General features: G+C 47.5%; 1 protein-coding gene across 2 annotated transcripts in view; it reads right to left on the reverse strand.

Annotated features, from left to right (window-relative positions):
- Positions 1-23,742, reverse strand: part of PGM1 (phosphoglucomutase 1) — a 77,091-nt gene extending 53,349 nt beyond the window's left edge. The window contains exon 1 of one of the 2 annotated variants that reach the window (XM_055234654.2): positions 23,232-23,742. In XM_055234654.2, coding sequence (XP_055090629.1) covers positions 23,232-23,477 — 246 coding nt within the window. In that variant the 5' untranslated portion in view covers positions 23,478-23,742. The remainder of the gene's footprint in view (positions 1-23,231) is intronic. The other variant, XM_063613339.1, reaches the window with a different exon arrangement.
- Positions 23,743-24,249: the final 507 nt, after the last annotated feature.

Here is a 24,249-nt window from a genome sequence, read left to right on the forward strand (position 1 = left end):
TGGCTCCATATATACAAACAAGCTTCCTCCTTTGCTCAGTGGTGTGGAGAGAGAGACTGCATCTCACTCATTTTTAACCTCAGTACCTGGAATGGGGTTGGGCACATACAGATAGTCAATAAATGTGTGAGTGACTAAAATATTTAAGTGAGAGCATCAAACGACCCCTGTAATTAGTGTTTCTGAGCAAGGAGGCGAGTTTTCAGGCAGTAGTCAGGAGTGGTTTCCCTTCCTGAGACCAACCTCAAATAGAAAATTACTCCCCTAATCACAGACAACTTCCCAAAGCACAAGGTGTCTGCAACAGAGGGCACTCTGCCTGGGAACTGGCATTCCAAGTAACTGCAATAGCACAAAGTCTTGTGCAACAATTATGAACAGAACTAGAAACTGCAATAGTGAAGGAAGCAGAGCCAGTTAGTCTGCATGGTTGAGGCTGAAAGCTTATAATTGCTTCCCAGGATAACTGCAGGCACAGTGATGAAGGAGGGGTCTTCATGGCGCTATTCAACATGAGGTAGAAAAGTGGTGAGAGTAAGAGAGAAATAGAGATGAATGCAAACAAGAAAAAGAGGGTCGCAGCTGACCTAGCATCCCAGCCCCTTTTCTAATATTAGAGCAGTAGGATACAATACAACCACATTGTATGTCTAATTTTTTTGTGTGTCTATAAATGTATAATTTAACTTAGTGAACTATACATCAATCATTCTACATATGGGTTCAGGCCAGTTGACCCAAGTTAGAAGGCTTGCCCCAGTGAAGACGTAGGTCACACGCAGATGGTGTTATGCGTCAACCTGCTGGTTAAAGAAAGATAGAGTCATAGCAAACTGATAGAGCCTTTTTTTTTTTTTTTTTTTTTTTTTTTTTTTGAGACAGAGTTTCACTCTTTTTCCCCAGGCTGGAGTGCAATGGTATGATCTCAGCTCACTGCAACCTCTGCCTCCCAGGTTCAAACGAGTCTCCTGCCTCAGCCTCCCAAGTAGCTGAGATTACAGGCACACGCCACCATGCCTGGCTAATTTTTGTATTTTTAGTAGAGATGGGGTTTCACCATGTTGGCCAGGCTGGTCTCGAACTTCTGACCTAAAGTGATCCACCCACCTTGGCTTCCCAAAGTGCTAGGATTACAGGCCAGGCGTGAGCCACCACGTCCAGCTCCTGATAGCCTTAATATGTTACTGGGCAAATACTTCAACCCAATCCTCCTTACAAATAGCATTTTCTGAGAAGGAGTCTCGCTCTGTTGCCAGGCTGGAGTGCAGTGGTGGGATCTCAGCTCACTGCAACCTCCACCTCCCCTGGTTCAAGCGATTCTCCTGCCTCAGCCTCCTGAATAGCTGGGACCACAGGCATGTGCCACCACATCCAGCTAATTTTTGTATTTTTAGTAGAGACGGGGTTTCACCACGTTGCCCAGGATGGTCTTGATCCCTTGACCTTGTGATCTGCCTGCCTTGGACTCCCAAAGTGTTGGGATTACAGGTGTGAGCCACTGCGCCAGGCCTACAGATAGCTTTTTACATTTTTGATCCTGTCTCCAAAATCCTCCCTTCCCTCAGGGCCATAAGAGAATTCCCAGGCTGGGCCTTAAGATAATTCCCAGACTGGATCTTAGGTTGGCCTGTGTATAAAAGAAAGCGTCAGGGATTAAGGACCTGTGTGACCTCAGGGGTTAAGGCAGCTGAGTCACTGGTGGCCTCCCTCTTACCTTCCTGCAATGCTGGAGTTAGGATGAGTCCTACTTTACAGTCTAAGGCTGTGGTTTCACTTTCTACAAGGACCTCCTTGTTTTGCAAGTGCTGCTCCCTCTACATAGAATGTCTTCTTCATACCCCCGTGTCTACACTTTTTCCTGGCTTCCTCTTCATCATCCTTCAGTACTTGGCTTAAACACATCTCCCCTGGGAAGCTTCCTCTGACCACCCCTGCGTGTTCCCCTCCCTAGGGCCCCCAGTACACCCTAACGAGGCACTTCTCACACTATATTGCAATGCCCACTTGCAGACACCGTTTTATGCACTACTGCATGCCCCAAATACACAGCACTGTATTAAGCAATAAGAAAACGCTCAGTAAATGTTTCAGGGATGGAAAGCACCCCATCAAATCTTATTCAGGGAGGCTTCTGGAGCAAGTGGACCCAACCAACTATTTACCACAACCACTATCCTAAAACCGTAAGGGGTAGACCTGGCATACAAAAACACCGTAACCAGTACTTAGGCTACTCAGGATCAATTTTGCTTACTTTGGGGCTGGCTGCTGTGTTCTTTTGAGAAAAGTAAGTATCAGGCTGATGACATATTACTGAAAACCTAAAGTTATATAGAACAGTTCTCCCTCCCCCCGGCTCTATGCATGAAACACTCTCTGTAAGAAAGACATTTCTGTTCTGAAATTTATAAGCTAACAGGTGTAGAGCATCTTGACAGGTCATTGGCAAATCTGGGAAGAAGAGAAGTTAAAATGAGGGGGTAATGGCTGGGAAACCTTTAGCAAGAAGTTTAAAGTGTATTTCCCATCAAAACCCCCAACATATTATTTTAATTTCACAAATGAGTAAAGACGCAGCTCAAGCAATTTGCCCAAGATTAAACAGCTAATAACTAGAATGTCCAGGAATCAAACTCAGATCTCACACCAAAGATTATATATACTTTTAACATAAATTTTAACATAAAAGATGTAATTTTGATATTCCACTAAGATTCTCAAAATGGCATAATGCCTGTAACTTTTTTTTATTATTCTTTAGCACATCTGAGTTTTGGACTTTGAGAGAACTAGACGAAACTGTGTGTACAGATTTGTTTTTGGCAAGAGGCTTAAATTAGTCCAGTGGAGTGACTTTCCTGAAGCAATAGTGGAGTTTCAAAAACAACCAAATAATTCATATTTGAGTTGCACCTTAGAATTCACAAAACCTTTGTATGTACATTATTTCATTCAATCCTCATAAAATTCTCTGACATAGCAGATATTGGAATTAATCCCACTTTACTGGCGAGAAAACAGTTTTAGATAAGTTAAGCGGAATACATGATATTGTACAATTAATTATGAAATTGAGATTTGAAGCAAAGTCTCAAAGTCTTCACTTCCAACCCACTACTATGAACTGAAGTTATGTGGTAAAATTAGGTAGCCACCAAGTGGCCTGACTTCCATTTGGAACTCATTGTAAGTTGAAAATATCATCAGTCAAAAATGCATCTGATCCACCTAACCTACCAAACGTCATGGCCTAGCCTAGCCTACCTTAAATGTGCCCACAACACTTACCTTAGCCTATTAGTTAGGGAAAATCATTGAACACAAAGCCTAATTTATAATAAAATGTTGGAAGATCTCATGTAATTTATTAAATACAGTACCCTGTATTGTACATTACTGGTCGTTTACTCTCGGGACCGCATGGTGGACTGGGAGGTGCGGCTCGCTCCTAGAGTATCATCCTGCATTTTGCTAGCCTGAGAAAAGATCAAAATCCAAAATCCGAAGTATGGTTTCTACTGAATGTGTATCACTTTTACACCACTGTAAAGTTGAACAACTGTAATTCATCATTCCATGGTAAGTCAAGGACTGTCTGTTCTAGCATTCACACCCTGTTGTTGTAACTAGCCATGGAGTGCCTGTCTCCTCCACCAGCATGAGCACCCTAAGCACAAGGACTTTGTCTTACTCATCCTGTTCCCCCAATCACTGTGCACAGTGCCTGGCACACAAAGAGTGTTCCATAATGCTTGTCAAATGAACACATCCACATGTCCTGGGAGGTTTCCAGAAATGCCAGCATACATTTCTTGCAGCTTCCCATCTGCAGCAAGACATTGGCCTGGACCCAGTAACCATTCCACAGATCCATCCTGAAATATCCATCCTTAGCCAGCCACCGCTAGCTGGTGACTCAAACCAGGTGAAGATCTCAGATTGACGGGCCTGTGGCTGAGATTTACAGCAACTGTGAACCTCTGCCTGACAGGTAAAGTCCAAGGGATAATGTGTGGACAGAGGCAGGATAGGACAGCCAAAAAGTGAGGGTGGTAGGAGGCACAAAGACCCTCCCTAGGCCCATCTTCTTGTCCCCTCCGTCTGCCTTCCAATGGCCTCAGTATTTGGGATAATCATAATAATCATAGAATCATCAGAATCTTCTCTTTACTAACCAGTTACAATGTCAGGCCCTACCATAAGTGCTTCACAAATTTTATTTCATCCTCACAAGAATCTTTCAAGGCAGATATTACGATTACTCTTTTGAATACCACTTCTACATATGGAGGAGCTGTCTATGGCAAACTGTGGGGTAAGTGATTTTCTCATGGATTTGACCACAAAGCGGTTGGAATGAACTGTGGGCCCAGCCCAGAGAGGAAGCTGGGCTTTCATGGCAGGTGCCAATCTTATCCCTGATTCCATCTGAGTTTTCTACACTTATTTCCCTTTTGCTTCATTTCAAAATCTTCCTTTAAAAAGCACTTCATCTTGTTCCACAGAATGCATTTTTCAAAGTCCCCATGGAGGTGGTGTAACCTAATAGTTTTATTGCTAAATCAAAAGGCCTTTCCCTGTCCCCACCCAGTTATGCCATCCCAGATCCATTTTCTGGCCTCTGAAGTCAGGGCACAATTTCACAGAGTCAAGATGGGCACTGGCTTAGCATTTGGGTTTCAGGTTCTGTGGTTTAGAGCTGACAGGACTCTCTTCCTCAGTCAGGGCCGGGTATTTGGCCATTTTGTCTGTTTATATTTTAACAAACCTTCCCATTTTGTACAGCTCCTAAATGCCTCACCTAAGCAGGTTTACATGTTTACCAGAATGGAAGAGATCTGTGTCCCCGGGCCACTGCGGTAGACTGCAGAAAGCAGAATGCCACACTCTGCCTCGGCAAGAACTGTCTCCTAATGTCCTCTCTACAGGTCAACGTACTTGAACAGTATAAAATACGGTAACTCCCTTTAAACAGTTATGCCAGAGTACATTCATCTCAATTAGCATTACCTCCTTCAAAACAATCACCTTGGGAAACAACATATTTATTCAAACAATGCTGACATCTCTCTAACTCTTTTTAGTGGGGAACTGTTTTTACTGTCTGTGGCACTTTCTTTGAAAGTCCTCAGTCATGACAAATTTCATCCTTTGAGAACAGATTTGAACTTTGGAAAAAGACAAAAATTGGCTGGAGCCATGTCTAATGAATAAAGTGGGTGATCAAATCTTGTTACATCGCTTTAGGTGAAAAATGAGGCATGACTGTAAAATAATGTGACTGGTTTTCCTAGGTGACCCATAAACCGACTGGCTGAAAGATAATTCCCATAGAGGAGTTTCAAATGCTCTGAGCACGAGACGCATCACTGGAGTGTGCCCACGGTTCCCAGAGTGGCGATTTCGCAGGGTACGATACTAATTTGGATATATAAGTTCAAATATGTTTATAAAAAAAGAAATCTGATTGTTTACCCTCATGAAAATGAAGAAGCTATTCTGGAGAAATGTCGCCTCCTTTTTTTGACAGCCTGGTCTGCTGTGGACAGAGTCTGCCGAGAAAGACACACTTTTCTTCTGCAGAACTCCTTCGCCGCGCATACCACCCATCCCGGGCACACTCGCCTATCCCAGGCTGGCCCTGAGCTCCCACGGCCATCTCTTTTTCCTTTTGTGTTAGCTTTTATAACACCTAATGGTTACTGTCTGGTTTTGCATGTGTCAATCTTCCCCATTCAACTGGCAGCTCCTTGCGAATGAGGACATCTTTAACCCTCCCACGCTCAGGACAAGGCATACAGAAGCATGGGATACTAATTCCGCTGCTCCTGACACAGCCCTTACTTTGCTTCTCATGATCCTGTGGTTTCATTTGGTAAATGTAACTTCCCCTGCCTGGCAACCAAAACTGGACGTTTGGTCCATGTAAAGTCTACCCACACAAACGTAGAGACTGAAAGTAGACTAACGGCTGCTTAAGGCTGAAGGGGTAGGGAAGCAAGGGAGACTGGCTGCTAATGTAAGGGGTTTCTTTTAGGATCATGGAAATATTCTGAAGTTCGATTGTGGTGATGGTTGTACAGTTCTGTGAATATACTAAAAAATATTGAATGATTCACTTTAAGTGGGTAAATTATATAGTATGTGAATCGTATCTCAACAAAGTAGTTTAAGTCTCTTGCACAATGGCAATGTTTGTGCCTTGGTTCCTTTCTAAAGTGGGGTTGGAATAACTGATGGCCAAGGTCTCTTCCAAAAATCTAGCTGCCCATATAAAATTAAGTTCTGTCTTCTCTCTGTAACACTATCACTTGAAAATGACAGTGATTTTCACCAAATTTGGAAGGAATGCTTAGGACAGTATAAACTATTGGTTGTTTCACTCCGGTAACACTCAGAAGTAGGCTGCAATCTACTCCGCTTGCAGCTGCCCGCGCCGCGGACTGCCTGGGTCTGCCGCCGCGCGCCACCGCTGCCTGCCTTTTCTCCTTTCGCTGCAGGCACGCGTTCGCCATCTTGGCCACGCTCGTCGCCAGCTCCTCACGCCGAGTGCTCTGCCCGCCTCAGCCTCCCGAGCTACTGGAACTACAGACGGAGTCTCGCTCACCCAGTGCTCGGTGTTGCCCAGGCTGGAGTGCGGTGGCGTGGTCTGGCCTCGCGGCAGCCTCCGCCCCCCAGCCGCCTGCCTTGGCCTACCAGGGTGCTGGGATTGCAGCCCCTGCTCGGCCGCCGCCCTGTCTGGGAAGTGAGGAGCGCCTCTGCCCGGCCACCCACCGTCTGGGAGGTGAGGAGCGCCTCTGCTCGGTCACCCACCGTCTGGGAAGTGAGGAGCGCCTCTGCCCGGCCACCCACCGTCTGGGAAGTGAGGAGCGCCTCTGCCCGGCCACCCACCGTCTGGGAAGTGAGGAGCGCCTCTGCCCGGCCACCCACCGTCTGGGAAGTGAGGAGCGCCTCTGCCCGGCCACCCACCGTCTGGGAAATGAGGAGCGCCTCTGCCCGGCCGCCCCGTCTGGGAAGTGAGGAGCGCCTCTGCCCGGCCACCCATCGTCTGGGAAGTGAGGAGCACCTCTGCCCGGCCTCCCATCGTCTGGGAGGTGAGGAGCGCCTCTGCCCGGCCGCCCCGTCCAGGAGGAAGTGAGGAGCGCCTCTGCCCGGCCGCCCCGTCCGGGAAGAAGTGAGGAGCGCCTCTGCCCGGCCGCCCCGTCCGGGAAGAAGTGAGGAGCGCCTCTGCCCGGCCGCCCCGTCCGGGAAGTGAGGAGCGCCTCTGCCCGGGCGCCCCGTCCGGGAAGAAATGAGGAGCGCCTCTGCCCGGGTGCCCCGTCCGGGAAGAAGTGAGGAGCGCCTCTGCCCGGCCGCCCTGTCTGGGAAGTGAGGAGCGCCTCTGCCTGGCCACCCATCGTCTGGGAAGTGAGGAGCGCCTCTGCCCGGCCACCCCGTCTGGGAAGTGAGGAGCGCCTCTGCCCAGCCGCCCCGTCTGGGAGGTGAGGAGCGCCTCTGCCCGGCCACCCATCGTCTGGGAAGTGAGGAGCGCCTCTGCCCGGCCTCCAATCGTCTGGGAGGTGAGGAGCGCCTCTGCCCGGCCGCCCCGTCCGGGAGGAAGTGAGGAGCGCCTCTGCCCGGCCGCCCCGTCCAGGAAGAAGTGAGGGGCGCCTCTGCCCGGCCGCCCCGTCTGGGAAGAAGTGAGGAGCGCCTCTGCCCGGCCGCCCCGTCTGGGAGGTGAGGAGCGCCTCTGCCCGGCCACCCATCGTCTGGGAAGTGAGGAGCGCCTCTGCCTGGCCTCCCATCGTCTGGGAGGTGAGGAGCGCCTCTGCCCGGCCGCCCCGTCCAAGAAGAAGTGAAGAGCGCCTCTGCCCGGCCGCCCCGTCTGGGAAGAAGTGAGGAGCACCTCTGCCCAGCCGCCCCGTCCGGGAAGAAGTGAGGAGCGCCTCTGCCCGGCTGCCCCATCTGGGAAGTGAGGAGCGCCTCTGCCCGGCCGCCCCATCCGGGAAGAAATGAGGAGCGCCTCTGCCCGGGCGCCCCGTCCGGGAAGAAGTGAGGAGCGCCTCTGCCCGGCCGCCCCGTCCGGGAAGAAGTGAGGAGCGCCTCTGCCTGGCCGCCCCGTCCGGGAAGAAGTGAGGAGCGCCTCTGCCCGGCCGCCCCATCTGGGAGGTGAGGAGCGCCTCTGCCCGGCCACCCACCGTCTGGGAAGTGAGGAGCGCCTCTGCCCGGCCACCCACCGTCTGGGAAGTGAGGAGCGCCTCTGCCCGGCCACGCACCGTCTGGGAAGTGAGGAGCGCCTCTGCCCGGCCGCCCCGTCTGGGAAGTGAGGAGCGCCTCTGCCCGGCCACCCATCGTCTGGGAAGTGAGCAGCGCCTCTGCCCGGCCACCCATTGTCTGGGAGGTGAGGAGCGCCTCTGCCCGGCCGCCCCGTCCGGGAAGAAGTGAGGAGCGCCTCTGCCCGGCCGCCCCGTCCGCAAAGAAGTGAGGAGCGCCTCTGCCCGGCCGCCCCGTCAGGGAAGAACTGAGGAGCGCCTCTGCCCGGCCGCCCCTTCCGGGAAGAAGTGAGGAGCGCCTCTGCCCGGGTGCCCCGTCCGGGAAGAAGTGAGGAGCGCCTCTGCCCGGCCGCCCCGTCCGGGAAGAAGTGAGGAGCGCCTCTGCCCGGCCGCCCCGTCTGGGAAGTGAGGAGCGCCTCTGCCCGGCCGCCCCGTCCGGGAAGAAGTGAGGAGCGCCTCTGCCCGGCCGCCCCGTCCGGGAAGAAGTGAGGAGCGCCTCTGCCCGGCCGCCCCGTCCGGGAAGAAGTGAGGAGCGCCTCTGCCCGGCCGCCCCGTCCGGGAAGAAGTGAGGAGCGCCTCTGCCCGGCCGCCCCGTCCGGGAAGAAGTGAGGAGCGCCTCTGCCCGGCCGCCCTGTCCGGGAAGAAGTGAGGAGCGCCTCTGCCCGGCCACTCATCGTCTGGGAGGTGAGGAGCGCCTCTGCCCGGCCACCCATTGTCTGGGAAGTGAGGAGCGCCTCTGCCCGGCCACCTATCATCTGGGAAGAAGTGAGGAGCGTCTCTGCCTGGCCACTCCGTCTGGGAGGTCTACCACGGAGGCCAGAAGCAATGTGGGGGCTGGACGTGGTGGCTCACGCCTGTGGTCCCGGCACTCTGGGGGGCGAGGCGGGTTGATCACTTCGGGCTAGGAGTTCGAGACCAGTCTGGCCAACTTGGCGAAACATGAAGAATACAACAGACAAACCAACCAACCAACTCAGTGACAACAAAACAGGTCTACCCTGGAGTCATACTCTAATTTTTTCTATTTTCTTCCCTTTCTGATCCTTTATCCCACTTTCTTTTTCTTCCTCTTCCTTCTCCCTCTTCTTTGTCAAATAGAGGATTGAGTTAGTATCACTGATCCATATAAAGTCCCTCTCTCATTTATTTTAACTCCCACCCCCCATTTCTATTCCCCGACTTCCCATGTGCAACCTTCCTAATATGTTTGATACGCATCTTTTTGTTTGTATGTATTTTTAGAAAATGTTTATTGTTTTTGTATGCAAAAATTAATAAAAAAAAAAAACAAAACAAACAAACAAAAAAAAAACAAAAAAAAAAAATAAAAAATAAACTATTGGTTGTTTCCCAACATCAGTTCTCTGTTTCATTTAGTTTGTCAAATCCCCAATGTTTAGCTTGACAGATGACACCCAGAATAAGACTGATATTTCACAGCCCTCCTTGCTGCTAGAGGTGGGCTTAGCTAAGTTTTGATTAATGGGACATGAGTGCAACAGATACGTTCAATCTCTGAGAAAGGTGTGCCTTCCTCCATCTTTCTCCCCCTGCTGGCATGTTGGCTGGCAGGAAGGTAAGGTGGTGGGCAGCCATCCCGGACCTCGATAAGAGCAACACTCCAGGGAAGGCTGCACAGCAGAAGAAAAGGGGCATGGGTCCCTGTGTATAATGGAGCCACACATTAACCCTGGACTGCCCACACCCAGGATATGAAATGAAGGGTTCCATTACTATCAACTTTTAAGTACTTTATTTAGAAACTCTGCTAACAGCAGCCAAACCTAATTTTAACAAAAAAGTTGGTATTCTGTACCAAAACAGAATCTAAAACATGTGGCATCAGCATGCTTTTTATGGCATGGAAAAATTTGTTGCCTCTGATAGCATGGAAGGCAGACTACTGCCCAACCAAATTTGTAGCTTGAGACAAATGGTTGGAGAATTCAGAACATGAGTGCTTGTCGACTACCTCGTGCTACAATAAAGATGGGAGCTCAGGCAAAGGCTGGCCATTCTGTAGACAGAAATAAAGGCAGGTTGGGCTCTGCTAAGGGAAGTTTTTTTTTTTTTTTTTTAATGTGGCCTGCAAATGATGCTGCCCAAGTCCAGGAATTTGTGGCATCGCAGAGTTGAGATGACAACTATTTGTGCAACCAAGTTAAATCAGCTATACAGTAAGCAGCAGCCTTAGCAGAGAAGGCTGTGTCTAAAATCTTTCCCAGGGCCAGGTGCGGTGGCTCATACCTGTAATCCTGACACTTTGAGAGGCCAAGGTGGGTGGACTGCTTGAGCTCAGAAGCTGGAGACCAGCTTGGGCAACATGGCAAAACCTCATCTTTAGAAAAATACAAACAAGTAGCCAGGTGTAGTGGTGCATGCCTATAGTCCCAGGCTGAGGCTGAGGTGGGAGGATCACTTGAGCCTGAGAATTCGAGGCTCCAGTGAGCCTTGATCACACCACTGCACTCAGCCTGGATGACACAGTGAGACCCTGTCTCAAAAAAATAAAAATAATAATAATAAATAAAATATTCGCCAGGATTGTCTGTCAGACAATGGGAACTAGCCCATCAGCAAAATCAGATTAAGGATACTGCCTTCGTACTAGCCTATCTTTTCCACCTGTCTCAAGGTGGCCATCAGTAATAGAGAAATCAAGGCAGGGACAAAGCATCCAATAAATACAAGTCAAAGTTTTTAGGTTTCAAAACTATCTCGGTGAGAACTTTCACTGTGATTACCAGCACATGTAACTGATCAGGGTAGGCCAGAAGCCTACTAAATTTGTGAAGGTACTGTACAGTGAAAGAGCCAGGAGCCTGGCCTGCAAAAGTCACCCCTGCCTCTTTTCCTCCAACTTTCATCAGCAGGAAGCAGGTTACATAAGCTGTACAGCCCCAAAAGGACTTTTAGGGCCTTCTCCAATGTCCACTCTTACTCAATAAATATATTTACATGAGCAGGTAGAGTTCCTCCCTAAGGGTGGTCCACAGGGAACTGTGGACCTACTCCATTGCCAGGACAGGAGTGCGCATTCCCAGCCAGCACAATGCGACAATGCGAACACTCCTATGGCTAGTGACTGGTCTACTTATGTAAATATACAACTATATCCCCTTTCTTTATACACACACACAGAGTTATGTAACTCCCTCCCTATATATATAGTTATACATAGTTATGTAGTGGGGATGGGGGGTCCTGATAATTTGTCTTTAAGTTTACACAAGGAGCCACACATGGGCTTGATGGAGAGAACTATGAACACTGAGTATTGACTGGGTAACTGGAAGGAATTTGGGGTGCCTCCACTGGAAAGGAGTGCTGTGTTTCATGGGCAGGAAGAACAATGGGCTTGGTTGTCTTCATGGCCAAAAAGGTGGACCATGGCACATATTTCTAGTGTTCCTTCTCTTCTTTAAGGTAACAGAACCACTCATTTTCAGGGGGCCATATGCCTCTCAATATAGAGTCTACATTTTCAGCCCTTCTTGCAAGTAAATGTGGCCTGCATGTTAGATCTAACCAATGGATTGTGAGCAGTAGTCAGGTACGCAATTTCCTGATTTTAAAGGGGGAAGACACTCTGCCCCATCTCTCCCCTGTGCCCACTAGCTGAAATGTGGATGTGATGGTGGGAGTCATCTGCAACCAGATGCGCAAGGGCAACACCTTCAAGATGGCAGAGCAACAGGATTAAAGAGGCTGGGTCACAACATCATGGATCCATCATGCTAGTCTTGGCCTGCTGACACCAGAATATTCCACAAGACAGAAAAACATCTTGTTTAATCCACTGTTGTTCTGAATCTCTGTTACAACAGTTGATTGAACCTATAAAATTGTAAAAATTCCTTACAGGCTACGTGGTGTACATCAAATTCGCTTTGGAAGACACCTCAAACTATACTCTTTCAGAGCGGTCCAAACACATCTACAGCGGTAAGACCAAGCCTTGACAGGGAAATCTAACAGAGATTTCAAATATAAGCCAGGTAGAAAGGCACAGGGCATAAGTGCTCCAAGTTGCATGTGTTGAGTTATGATTGAGATGATTCTCATATGTGCACTCTGAGTAGCATCAAGAATGTGCAGTGTAGGCCGGGCGCGGTGGCTCATGCTTGTAATCCCAGCACTTTGGGAGGCCGAGGCGGGCGGATCACGAGGTCAGGAGATCGAGACCATGGTGAAACCCCGTCTCTACTAAAAATACAAAAAAATTAGCTGGGCGTGGTAGTGGGCGCCTGTGGTCCCAGCTGCTCAAAGAGGCTGAGGCAGGAGAATGGCGTGAACCCGGGAGGCGGAGCTTGCAGTGAGCCGAGATTGCGCCACTGCACTCCAGCCTGGGCGACAGAGCGAGACTCCGTCTCAAAAAAAAAAAAAAAGAATGTGCAGTGTACTCACATCATACAAGTATTTACCTTGCACAAATTTAACTGTTGTATATAGAACTTCTAGGGAGACAAAGAGGAAAAGAGTGAAATTTAAACAGCATGGGCAATTCTGCCACCATTTCACCCAGTGACCACAGGCCCTAGCTCAGTCTTAGTCCCCACGTGCTTCTTGAAGTATGGGCATTTTGAGTGTCCTTCTGCTATTTAAAGACATACCCTGTTGTGTTACACGTTGTTCTCCAATGTGGTACTTTCCTATGGGACTTTAAGATGATTTTGACTGAAGTTTCATCTTCCACTCGAACTCTAGAACCCATTCCACTGTAAAATGCAATTTCCTCTGTTAACTAGAAGATAGTTAATGGCTTGCCCCCATTGATCCTGGGAAGCCATCTGGTCTTAGGATTCTGTTCTACTGACTCAGTTTTCATTTTTTTACGTGAAACATTTAAGGAATAAAAACCAATGTGCCTCGAGGTGGATTTTGCCTTTTGTTTTACATTGTGATTCCAGAAACTGGTTTTAATTCAACCCAGTAGTAAGAAAAGTAGCTCTGACTTACATAGCAAGATCTCTGCACTTCCCTACTCCACATACTCATTTCCTGCTTAAAACTTTGCCCAGATTGGCATTATCCTCAGCCACTCTCAGTGGGAACCTGGTATTTGGAACATGGCCCAACACCTCTTACATTCTAGGAAAAGTGGGGGCAGTTCCCAGGCTCTTTTCCTGACTTTGTGACCTGGGACACCTAAAAGGTTTGCTGTAGACAGGAAATAAGGCCATGCATGTGGCAGTAACTTGTAAAATAGAAAACATGAGGCACATTTTTAGTGCAGTTGCTCCTTGTAGAGTACGAAACAAAAATATGGAGTTGGGGGGCAGTGAGGCGAGCTTCCTCTTCAACATGCCAAATTCTCTCACCTCTGGTTCTGCCTGGAACATTCCTCTCTGCTCTTCACCTTCAGGTCTGGTTTTAGTTGTCATTTCCCTACTCCCTCTGCTGGAACCAGGCACGCCTCCTTTGTGCTTTCCTAGCCTCCTTTGCTCACCTCCATCCCAGTGCTGACAGCACCTTGTGGCAGTTCTCTGCTTGTCCGTAACCCACCTAGCCTCCAACACAAACCTTCACCTTAAGTCCCAAGCATGTGAGGACTGGGCCTGTATTGTTCTCTGCTGCATCCTAGGAGATCACCATAAAGTTTCACCAATCAGCTCATTTTGAGCTCCCTGCCAGTTTACAATCCTCTCACTTGTCGGTTTAGCCCCCAAATGGCTATGACACCATGCAGATTAAGCCCTCTGGACTCACACAATGTAGTAGCCATTTCAATTCACTCTTGAGCAACAGAGATGCTTGTGAGCATATTGGAGTACAACATACAGGACTAATATTTGGTCAGAAGGACTTTTGTCACTTACCTCATAACCCTACATGTGGTGACCTGGTTAGAAAATACTTATTGGGCTGAATCAATCACACTCAAAGCAGCCAAGAACAAATTCATATATTAGTTGCCAAAATAAGCCATATGGTATAAATGGATACGAAAACAAAATTTCACCTTCCCTGCATGCCCTTAAATGGCAGTTTAAAAAGAAGAAACTTAAATGTGTGAAGATTCTTGTATAGTATAGATGGTCCTATTAACCCAGCATGGTATAGATTGGTATTTCCCAAAATTGTTCTGTTTGGGGTCCTTTTACAAACTCTCAGGACTCATATATGAAAAGCTCTGAAACTCCTACTTAACATTGCCCAAGCCAGTTTCTCCATGCTATTAACCAGGATATTATAACAATCCCCAGAACTACTTGCTCTGGGATATATTTATTTATGGAAAAGACCAACCAGATGAAATATCAGAAGACTGGAGTCCCTGTTCCAACACCATTAGCATACTGGACAAGTCAACCAAATATTTCTGTCCTACCACCTATTGCATTTCATCCTTCAAAAACACTTTGGGGTACTCATGGAGAAAAAAAGAACATCTTTCCAATATGAAAACATAATTTTCCAAGTGTTTCTGATTCATGATTAAATCTTTATTGGCATGACTTAATTAGCATTCCCCACTGTGTTAATTCAGGGCTGTCTTTGCGCCTTGGGGAATCAGCTCAGTGGTGATTTGGAGAAGCTACAGGAAGGAGGACTTCCAACAGCTGAAGTTTAAAAAACTAAACAAAACCAAACCCAGCTTACATCCATCCACATATCCCAACACTAAGCACAGCCTTCTCACCCTTTCCAAACAACTCCCTATGCTGCCCCCTTGTGATTTATTTCCCCTTTGAGGACCCCAGGGGAGAAAAGTCTTCTCCACAGTCCTCCCAACCGCAGCCCTTGGCTAGCCATTATTTACTTAACACGCTCAGGAGCCATTTTTTCAAAGGTGGATCCCAACTGTGAGCACAGCTTCAAAGTCAACAGAGTAACTGGCTATGTCTCTGTGGGCCTCAAGAGAACTTGGAGGAGAATGAAGGCATCAGTTCAAACTTTCCTGCTTCACTTTCTTAGAAGTGTAGCTCACTCAAATCATTCTCCTGAAAGCTCTTCTAAAGTCTAAAGGGGTCCAGACTATACCACTGTGACATAAAAATTATTTTGAGCCAAAGTCATTTAAAAATAGGCTTTTTACTAAACTCCTTCATCTGTCTTAAAAGCAGCGTGCCCCAAAGGAACTCTGGAGTTTCACAACCAGGGAAGATCGACTCTTATTACCATAACTAAATAGACACTGGCATAAAACTACCACATCTCCTACCTATTCTCTTAAGGGCTGATTTATCTTCCCTAAAGTCGTGGTTTCCAGCAAATGCTCTTCTCCTCCTCCGCCTTCCCCTACTGAGATGATGTATAGGCCCCCAAGTCTAACTGCCTCCTGTCACATTTTTCTGTAAACTCCCACAAATGTCTTTGTGTTGCTCATTTGTCTTTTACATTTAATTTGCAAGCCCCCAATATATAACCTAGGAGGGTAGATGAAAAGTTTTCCCTACCCTAGAGTCCAAGAGAGAAAAAAATTATTGTTAAATATTAGATCAATGCTGATTACACATCTTATTATCCCAAGATAAATTTATAATCGAATAATACTTATAATCTGTATGTAAAATGTCATAGTATATTGGGACGCTTTATATAATAAAATGTATGCTACATTTATTTACCTGAGGCATAATTTTATAACATTAAATGATTATATGTGTTTATCCTTTCCATCTAACTCTTCCTGTGTCTGAAAGTCTTTTCACGGATATCTGCATGGCTCACTCCTTCACTTCATTCAGGTCTCTGCTGTCATGAGGTTTATCAGACATCCCAATTGCTGCACTAAAACGAGCAGCCCATCCTCTAATGCTGTCCCCTTTACTGGGTTTTATTTTTCTTCAGAGAACTTATCTTCATTTGACATGTTTATCATCTGTCAGGCTCAACGAGAACCCCACAGCTCTGTAGAGCAGAAACTTTGTTCAATTCACTGTTGTGTCCCTAGTACCCAGAACCTAATAGGTGCTCAATAAATATTTATTGAATGAGTCACTCTTTCCAAAACAGTAGAGCACTCTTACCTATGTTATCTTGTTTACAAAAACAAAACAAACCCTCTATCTCAAAAAGGGAGAATGTTTTTCTTTTTATTAGACAAAATTTCATGAGCATTAGATTTGATTAAAAAAGAAAGAAAAAGGAAAAAGATGTTTCACCAAGAGCATTAGTGAAGCCAAGAAAGAGAAACTCCCAAAGAAATTGATTTAAATATTTTATGTAACAAACATTGTTTAGTGACTAAGTGCCTGGCTCTAAAAAAGAGTCCTGCCTATTCCCTCTTTCTCACTTCTCTCAGCAGGTCCCCTTCCTGAAGGGCAGCCCCATCTTCTATCGCACACTATCCACTCTTCAAGACATAACTGGTTTTAGGTGCAGGCACCTCTTCTTTCCCAATCTAAAATGCTCTCTCTCTCTCTCTCTCTCTCTCTCTCTCTCTCTCTCTCGCTGAGCTCAGCATGTCTTCTAATTCTGTTCTTTGTATGTCTATGTGTTTCTTCTGTCTTATCTCCCCCAAAAGATTGTATGCTCCTGGATGGAAAGGACAATAGGTTACCCATCCTGGCATTCACTGCTGATTCAAAATCAGAAAGTGTAAACAAGGGGAGAACAATTGTTCAAAGCCCACCATAATTCATTTTATATTTATTTATTTATTTTTGAGACAGGGTCTTGCCATCGCCAAGCCTGGAGTGCAGTGGTGCAATCACAGCTCACTGCAGCCTTGACCTCGCAGGCTGAATGTGATCCTCCCACCTCAGTCTCTCAAGTAGCCGGGACCACAGGCGCCTGCGACCACACTAGGTTAAGTTTTTTTATTTTTTGTAGAGAAGGGGTTTCACCATGTTGTCCAAGCTGGTTTGGAACTCCTGGGCTCAAGTGACCCACTCAAGTGCGGTAAGCCACCATGCCCGGCCTCACCATAATTTAAAAAGTGGTTTTTTTTTTGTTTTTTTTTTAAAGTGGGGGTTACAGCATATTAAAAAGTGACTTGGGCCAGGTGTGGTGGCTCACGCCTGTAAACCCAGCACTTTGTGAGGCCGAGGCGGGCAGATGACGAGGTGAAGAGATCCAGACCATCCTGGTCAACATGGTGAAACCCCGTTTCTACTAAAAATACAAAAATTAGCTGGGTATGGTGGTGCGCGCCTACAGTCCCAGCTACTTGGGAGGCTGAGGCAGAAGAATCACTTGAACCCAGGAGGTGGAGGTTACAGTGAGCCAAGATCCTGCAACTGCACTCCAGCCTAGGGCAACAGAGCAAGACAGCGTCTCAAAAAAAAAAAAAAAAGTGACTTGAAGGTGTTTCTCTGCCAAGTCATCCCTGCCCCAGGGATATAAGGTTTAAAGTTAAGGTAGCAAGGTGCCTCCACCTAACTCCAACTACCCAAGAGTCTCAAAACCTTCCCTTTCCTGCTCAGTGTTCTTTTATTTTCTTTTCAGGAAATGTGAACTGCTATAGCCAGAAACATGTTCCTTCAGCAGTGTTTGCAGATGGATCTCATGAAAGTTCAGAAAAGGGTGGTTCACTTCAAGAGGGAGACAGTGGAGTTCCTCCACTATAAGGCGAAGTTTGCAAAGTCCCACTAGTTTGCTCTGAGAACATGAGACCCTTAACCTCTGGGTCATGTGTTTGAGGTCCATTTTAGTGCAGGCATCACCTGACACTAAAAAAGGATCATTGTTTAGTGTGGGGTTCTTAACTTGGGATGCTTACACCCCCTTCCCCTACCTCAAGAGGTGCTTGGGTAGAATTCAGTGGGATCCATAAATATGAATGACAAAATAAACAAAACAATCTTTATTTTCACTAACATCTAACTGAAATTTAGCACCTCCTTTTATTATAAATGTAGGAAGCAAACCACAGTATTATTACTACTACTGCTACTATTACTACTACTACCTAGGAATTTATCATCAATAAAAATTATATTTTCATATCCTATTATAGTTATCTCAAAATACTGAGATTGCAGACGTCTCAAAACATCATTTATACTCACCACTACTCTGAAGTAAGGCAGTATTAAATCCTCCACAAATCTTGCTATCTAATATGTCAGTAAAGAAGCATGTATCTTGATATATCACGAATCTGGTTTTTTAATATTTTGATTATACTTCAGTATAATTTTGCTTCCTTTGTAATGCTTTGTATTTTGGTTTATTCACTTAAAAATAAAATTACTCGCCGGGCGCGGTGGCTCACGCTTGTAATCCCAGCACTTTGGGAGGCCGAGGCGGGCGGATCACGAGGTCAGGAGATCGAGACCACGGTGAAACCCCGTCTCTACTAAAAATACAAAAAAATTAGCCGGGCGTGGTGGCGGGCGCCTGTAGTCCCAGCTACTCGGAGAGGCTGAGGCAGGAGAATGGCGTGAACCCGGGAGGCGGAGCTTGCAGTGAGCCGAGATTGCGCCACTGCACTCCAGCCTGGGCGACAGAGCGAGACTCCGTCTCAAAAAAAAAAAAAAATAAAATAAAATAAAATAAAATAAAATAAAATTACTCTGCCCGGGCACGATGGCTCACACTTGTAATCCCAGCACTTTGGGAGGCAAGGCCGAGGCAGGCAGATCGCTTGAGCCCATGAGTTCGAGATCAGCCTGGGCAACTTGGTGAAACCCCATCTCTACAAAAAATATAAAGCAATTAGCCAGGCATGGTGGCATGCACCTGTAGACCCCAGCTACTTAGGAGGCTGAGGTGAGAGAATCAACTGAACCTGGGGAGACTGAGGCTGCAGTAAGCCACAATCGCGCTACTGCGCTGCAGTCTGGGCGACAGAGTAAGACCATGTCTCAAATTTTAAAAAATATATATTCTGAGAAGGGGCTCCAGTTTGCACAAATGAGTAGCAAAGGAGTCGTGACAAAAGAATCCCTGTAACTTGACAACAACAACAACAACAAATACCCTCCTTACTCATAAGTTCCCACGAAGGCATTTATTTTAGTTTGCTTAGGGTGGTGATAAATCATCCTTCAAAATATGCACACATTCATTTACCTGTGAGCTTAAACTCTCCTCAATTTCTGATGCTGGTCATTTGCAGAGCATTAGACCCAGAAGTGATTTTTAGAGACCAGGAATAGTTTCAACTAAAGAATTCATTGGGATTCTCTTGGACTTTTCAGTAACATGGGCCAATAAATTCCTTTTTCACTTGGAGTAATCCAAGTAAGGTTTTTGTCATTTGTACCCAATTGGGTTCTGACTAACACGGAACCCCTCTATATTGGTTGAGGCTGTTGAGGATTAGAGGAAGGTGGGAGACCATCTGGGTGGCTCATATCTGCATCGGGTTGGATTGTGTCCTAATACCAACAAAACATTGATAACACATCTGTCATTCGAATAGTTTCCAAGTGAGGTACTTGTAAATATGTTGTTTCATCTAATCCTCACAACAGGCTCTCCGGGTATGTATTATTCCCAACCTTTGTGGATGAAACAAAAAAGGATTAGAAATTTGTATTTGTATCTAATCTAAACTCCCTCAATTTGTATTCATTCTGCTGAGAATTCCTCCTACCAGACAAACCCACTTTGGGAACTCCAAGTCATTCTTTAAGACTCAATTCAGCTACTACCCCTCTATGGAGCCTCCCTCCCTTTGTCTTCCCTTCCCAAGTAGTCCTTCGGGTTAAAGACACCTGCACATCCCTCCATCACAACACCTGACACATTGTGCTGTCTGCTTGCTCCTGTCTATCACCCCTCCCAGACTATGTCTTTCCCAAGGGCAAAAATATTTTGTATCTCAAGTACAATGTCTGATGCAAAGCAAGCACATAATAAATGTTTGATGTGAATAAATTTATTGGTCACCAACTATATGCTGGCTTTAAATCAAGTGCTAGAATACAAAAGTGACTCACAGTTCAGAGCAAATAAACAAGAATTCATTGAATGCTACATAGTCCTAGGCATTGCAGATACACGTAAAACACAGATCTGACTTAAAGAAGCTTACTCTCCAGTTGGAGGCTGTGACATGTAAACAGAAAATTTCACTAGAATTTAATATATATATTCTAGAATTATCTATGGGAAAGTAGCACTTAATAGGTGGAGAAGAGTGGTAGGGATGGGGTGCCAAGAAAGCTTTCTGAAGATGCTATCTGGACTGAATCATATCACGAGAGAAAGAGTAGCATATTTAAATCCCGAGGGAGTAGACGGAGTGAACAAAATCAGTGAACAACCTGAGCGTAGAAACCTAGGGAATAGGCCAGGCGCAGTGGCTCACGCCTGTAATTCCAGCACCTTGGGAGGCCAAGGAGGGTGGATCAGCTGAGATCAGGAGTTCGAGACCAGCCTGGCCAAGACGGTGAAACCTCACCTCTACTAAAAATATAAAAATTAGCCAGGTGTAGTGGTGCATGCCTGTAATCCCAGCTACTCAGGAGGCTGAGGCAGAAGAATTGCTTGAACCTGGGAGGCAGAGGTTGCAGTGAGCTGATTGCGCCACTGCACTCCAGCCTAGGCGACAGAGTAAGACTCCATCTCAAAAAAAAAAAAAAAAAGAAGAAGAAAGAAAGAAAAAAGAAACCTAGGGGACAGTCAATGTGCAGCCCCTGAAGGAACTTCCAAAAAGTGTGAGTAGAATCAGGAGAGTAAGCAAGGCCAAGGGAGGAAGAACTTTACAAGAGTACAAAATCAGCAGTGCCAAATGCAGCAGAAAGGCCAAATAAGATTAGACCTAGAGTGTATTCCATGAATTTAGCAACTGGCAAGTCACTAGTAACTTTTGTAAGAGCAATTCTACTGGAGTAGTGGAGGGGGCAGAAGCCAGATTGCAGTGAAATGGCGAGTAAACTGGAGGTGAGAATGAGAAATAGTGAATGCAGAAAGCTTTTACAAAGGTTGGCTGAGAGAAGCGCAATAAGGCAATGGCTAAAGGGTGATGAAGTTTTAAGAACTTTTTTTTTAGTCTTAACTAATTCTTTCCTTCCCACCCCACACTACTCCCAATGGACAAATTTCCATCTGGACACCTAAAATTCCCACTCTGCTGTAAGCTCCTCAAGGACAAGTCTTGGGTCTGCATCCTCCTTTTAGTCCACACATTTCTCTGAACATGGTATTCAACAGGATCTGTTGAATGACTGACTGAATAAATGAATGAAATGCAAATTCAGCACAGGTGGTAACAGGGACATGAAGGGATCTACTGGGATACAGCTATTGTCTGTTCTTCTTTCATGGGAATTTGTGCTTGTCTGAAAATTCAGGAGCACAAAGTAAACAAATCCAGGCAATCTTCTCTCACTGATGCTTATAAATGTTTGGCCCAGGGAAGCAGATGTAGACAGCGCCCAGTTTAGATTTTGGAGCCTGGAAAACAGATCTTCGAGATCAAGGGTCCCTTCATTCTCAGGAGCTGTTCAAGTTCTTGGGATTGGCGGATCTATATTGGACTCTTAGTGCTGCCATTATAGTTTTTCTAAATTATTTAACCTACCTAAGCTTCAGTGTTCTCGTTGGCAACTTGAAGATACCCATAATAGCATCTACCTTATAGGGCTGCAAGAGGATAAATGAGACCCAGAAATGAAGCGCTTACCATGGTGCTTGGCAAATAGTACTCAATGTCAACAAAATAAGATAAATAAAGTACTGTTAAAATGAATAAAAATATCCATTGCAGGGGATGCGTTCCAGAAGAATTGGGCATAAGTCAAATCTCACTTAAAATATAGAAAACTTGGTCCTTAGGACTCCTTAGAAATGTTTTACAAAAGTAAGTGAATAATTAGCCCCAACTTATCAATCCACATTTTCTTTTTTCTTTTTTTTTTTTTTTTTTTTGAGACGGAGTCTTTCTCTGTCCCCCAGGCAGGAGTGCAGTGGCGGGATCTCGGCTCACTGCAAGCTCCGCCTCCCGGGTTCACGCCATGTCTCCTGCCTCAGCCTCTCGAGTAGCTGGGACTACAGGCGCCCGCCACCGCGCCCGGCTAATTTTTTTTTTTTTGTATTTTTTAGTAGAGACGGGATTTCACCGTGTTAGCCAGGATGGTCTCGATCTCCTGACCTCAGGTGATCCACCACCCTCAGCCTCCCAAAGTGCTGGGATTACAGGCGTGAGCCACCATGCCCGGCCCCGCATTTCCATTTATCAAATTTACTGAAAAACCTTTTTTTTAAATTTCCCCTATCCGAGTGGACTCGCCCAATCAGGTCAGTTAACTTCCCTTGGCCGGGGGCGGAACCAAGGTGTTGAGTTAATTTCCTGGCCTGCCACGACTGCTTGCTTGCGTAAGGGCGCCTTTCAGTATGTTGCCATTCTAATGAAAATTCAGCTCCAGCCCCGTCGGTGGAAGAGATCCCGGGCACCACTGGGCAAAGACTAGATTTTTCAAAAGCCTGCCCCCCAGCAAGCAGGCCGCACAAAGGGCAGGAGTTCGGAACCAAGGCAAACTAGGGGGCGGGGAGAGAAGATTGGCACCCGCCTGCTGAGATCTGCCAGCCTGACGCCCCAGGGGGATGGGTGCTCTCGCCACCCTTGCCCCACAGTGTCAGGCTCTGAGCCAGCAGGAAGCGCCAGTACTAGCCGAGAATAGCAGGGGAGCGGGCGGCATGCGAGGGGGCTCTGGGCGAGGCGGCGGCAGTCTAACCTTTCCTGCTTAAGGCGACAGCACTGCGCCGTAACCGTATCTTCCAAGGCGGCAAGGTTAAGGCAAATGTCAGACGCCTCGGGAGGGGCGGGGGACGGGGAGAGGGAAAGCAGCGGCTAGAGACGGAGAGTCGGGCGTGACCTTGGGAGCGTGCGCCCGTACCTCCCCGCGCCCCGGGAGTCAGGCGAGCAGGTCTGCCGGGTCCCGTGGCCACTTTCCCCAGCCTGGCGACCTCCGTCGGGCCTCCAGGCCAGAAGAGCGAGCGCGGAGGAGGGGGAGGAGCGGGAGGTGGAGACCTGGGCGGCAGCGCGCGGAAACGGCCGGCCCCGAGCGAGGGAGGGCGCCGCGGACCGCACGTCGCACACGCGCCAGGGGGCACAGCGGCGCGGGGCCGCGCATCCCTTACCCCGTTGGCTGCAGCGATGCGGGCGATGAGCTGGATGGCCTCCTTCATGTAGAACCGGCCATCCCCGCCCACCACCAGCGTGGCTTCCTGCCGCTGCGCCGGCTCCACGGTGGAGATGATACTCTGGATGAAGTTCTCCGCGTAGTTGGCGCTGCTCTGGAACACTTTCACCCGCTTCCGCAGCCCGCTCGTGCCTGGCTTCTGGTCCGGGTACGCCTGGGTCTTAACTGTCACGATCTTCACCATGGTGGCGACTTGCTACCGGGGGTCAGAGCGGCGGACTCCGCTGGCGGAGGGGCGGCTGGCTGGGGCTGCAGCTGCTCTGGGGTGAGGGCGCGGCGGGTGGGGGCAACGCCGCACTCTCGGCCGGCGTTTGGCCCTCCTCCTTAAAGGGACAGGGGACAGGGCCCTCCCTCCGCGCCAGCCCACCTCCTGGCAGGTCCGGCGGGAGGGGAAAGGGGAGCGGCAGTCTCTAGGCCTCCTGTGAAATGGGTGGAGCCTTACTGATTTACTCTCCCCTTCGGAATCCTATTCACTGTAAAAAGAGGCCCGCAACTCCTCCCCTAAGTGTTGGGGCAGAGGTTGGGGTAGGAACCCGGTCATAGGGCAAGGACGTGAGGCAGGGTGGAAAAAAGTATAGGGTAGAATGATTTCCAGTGGTTTGGCGAATGCATCGTGTGTAAATAGCTTTCTGGAAACCTGTTGGGAGGGACAGAAGTGCCAGCCCCAGCTCGATTTCATGAGTCATAATTCTATTTCTCCCTAAATGTGAGGGCATTTGAGTTCCGTAAAGGAGTCGACTCCAAGTGTTTCCTGCTGCACCACACACTTGACTACCATTGGTGACGGTGACTTACTTGTGACTTGCTGAGTGTAGTGTTTCTAAACCTTACTAAAGTATGGGTTTTATTTTTCCTCTTTTTATGCTTACAAAACGGAAATTCAAAGAATAAAATGCCTTGTCTCATTGCCACACAGCTAAGTCCATGCGGGAGGCCAATTCAGGTGGTCTGGCTCC

The sequence above is a fragment of the Symphalangus syndactylus genome, chromosome 19, assembly GCF_028878055.3.
Source record: "Symphalangus syndactylus isolate Jambi chromosome 19, NHGRI_mSymSyn1-v2.1_pri, whole genome shotgun sequence".
Taxonomy (NCBI): Eukaryota; Metazoa; Chordata; class Mammalia; order Primates; family Hylobatidae; genus Symphalangus; species Symphalangus syndactylus.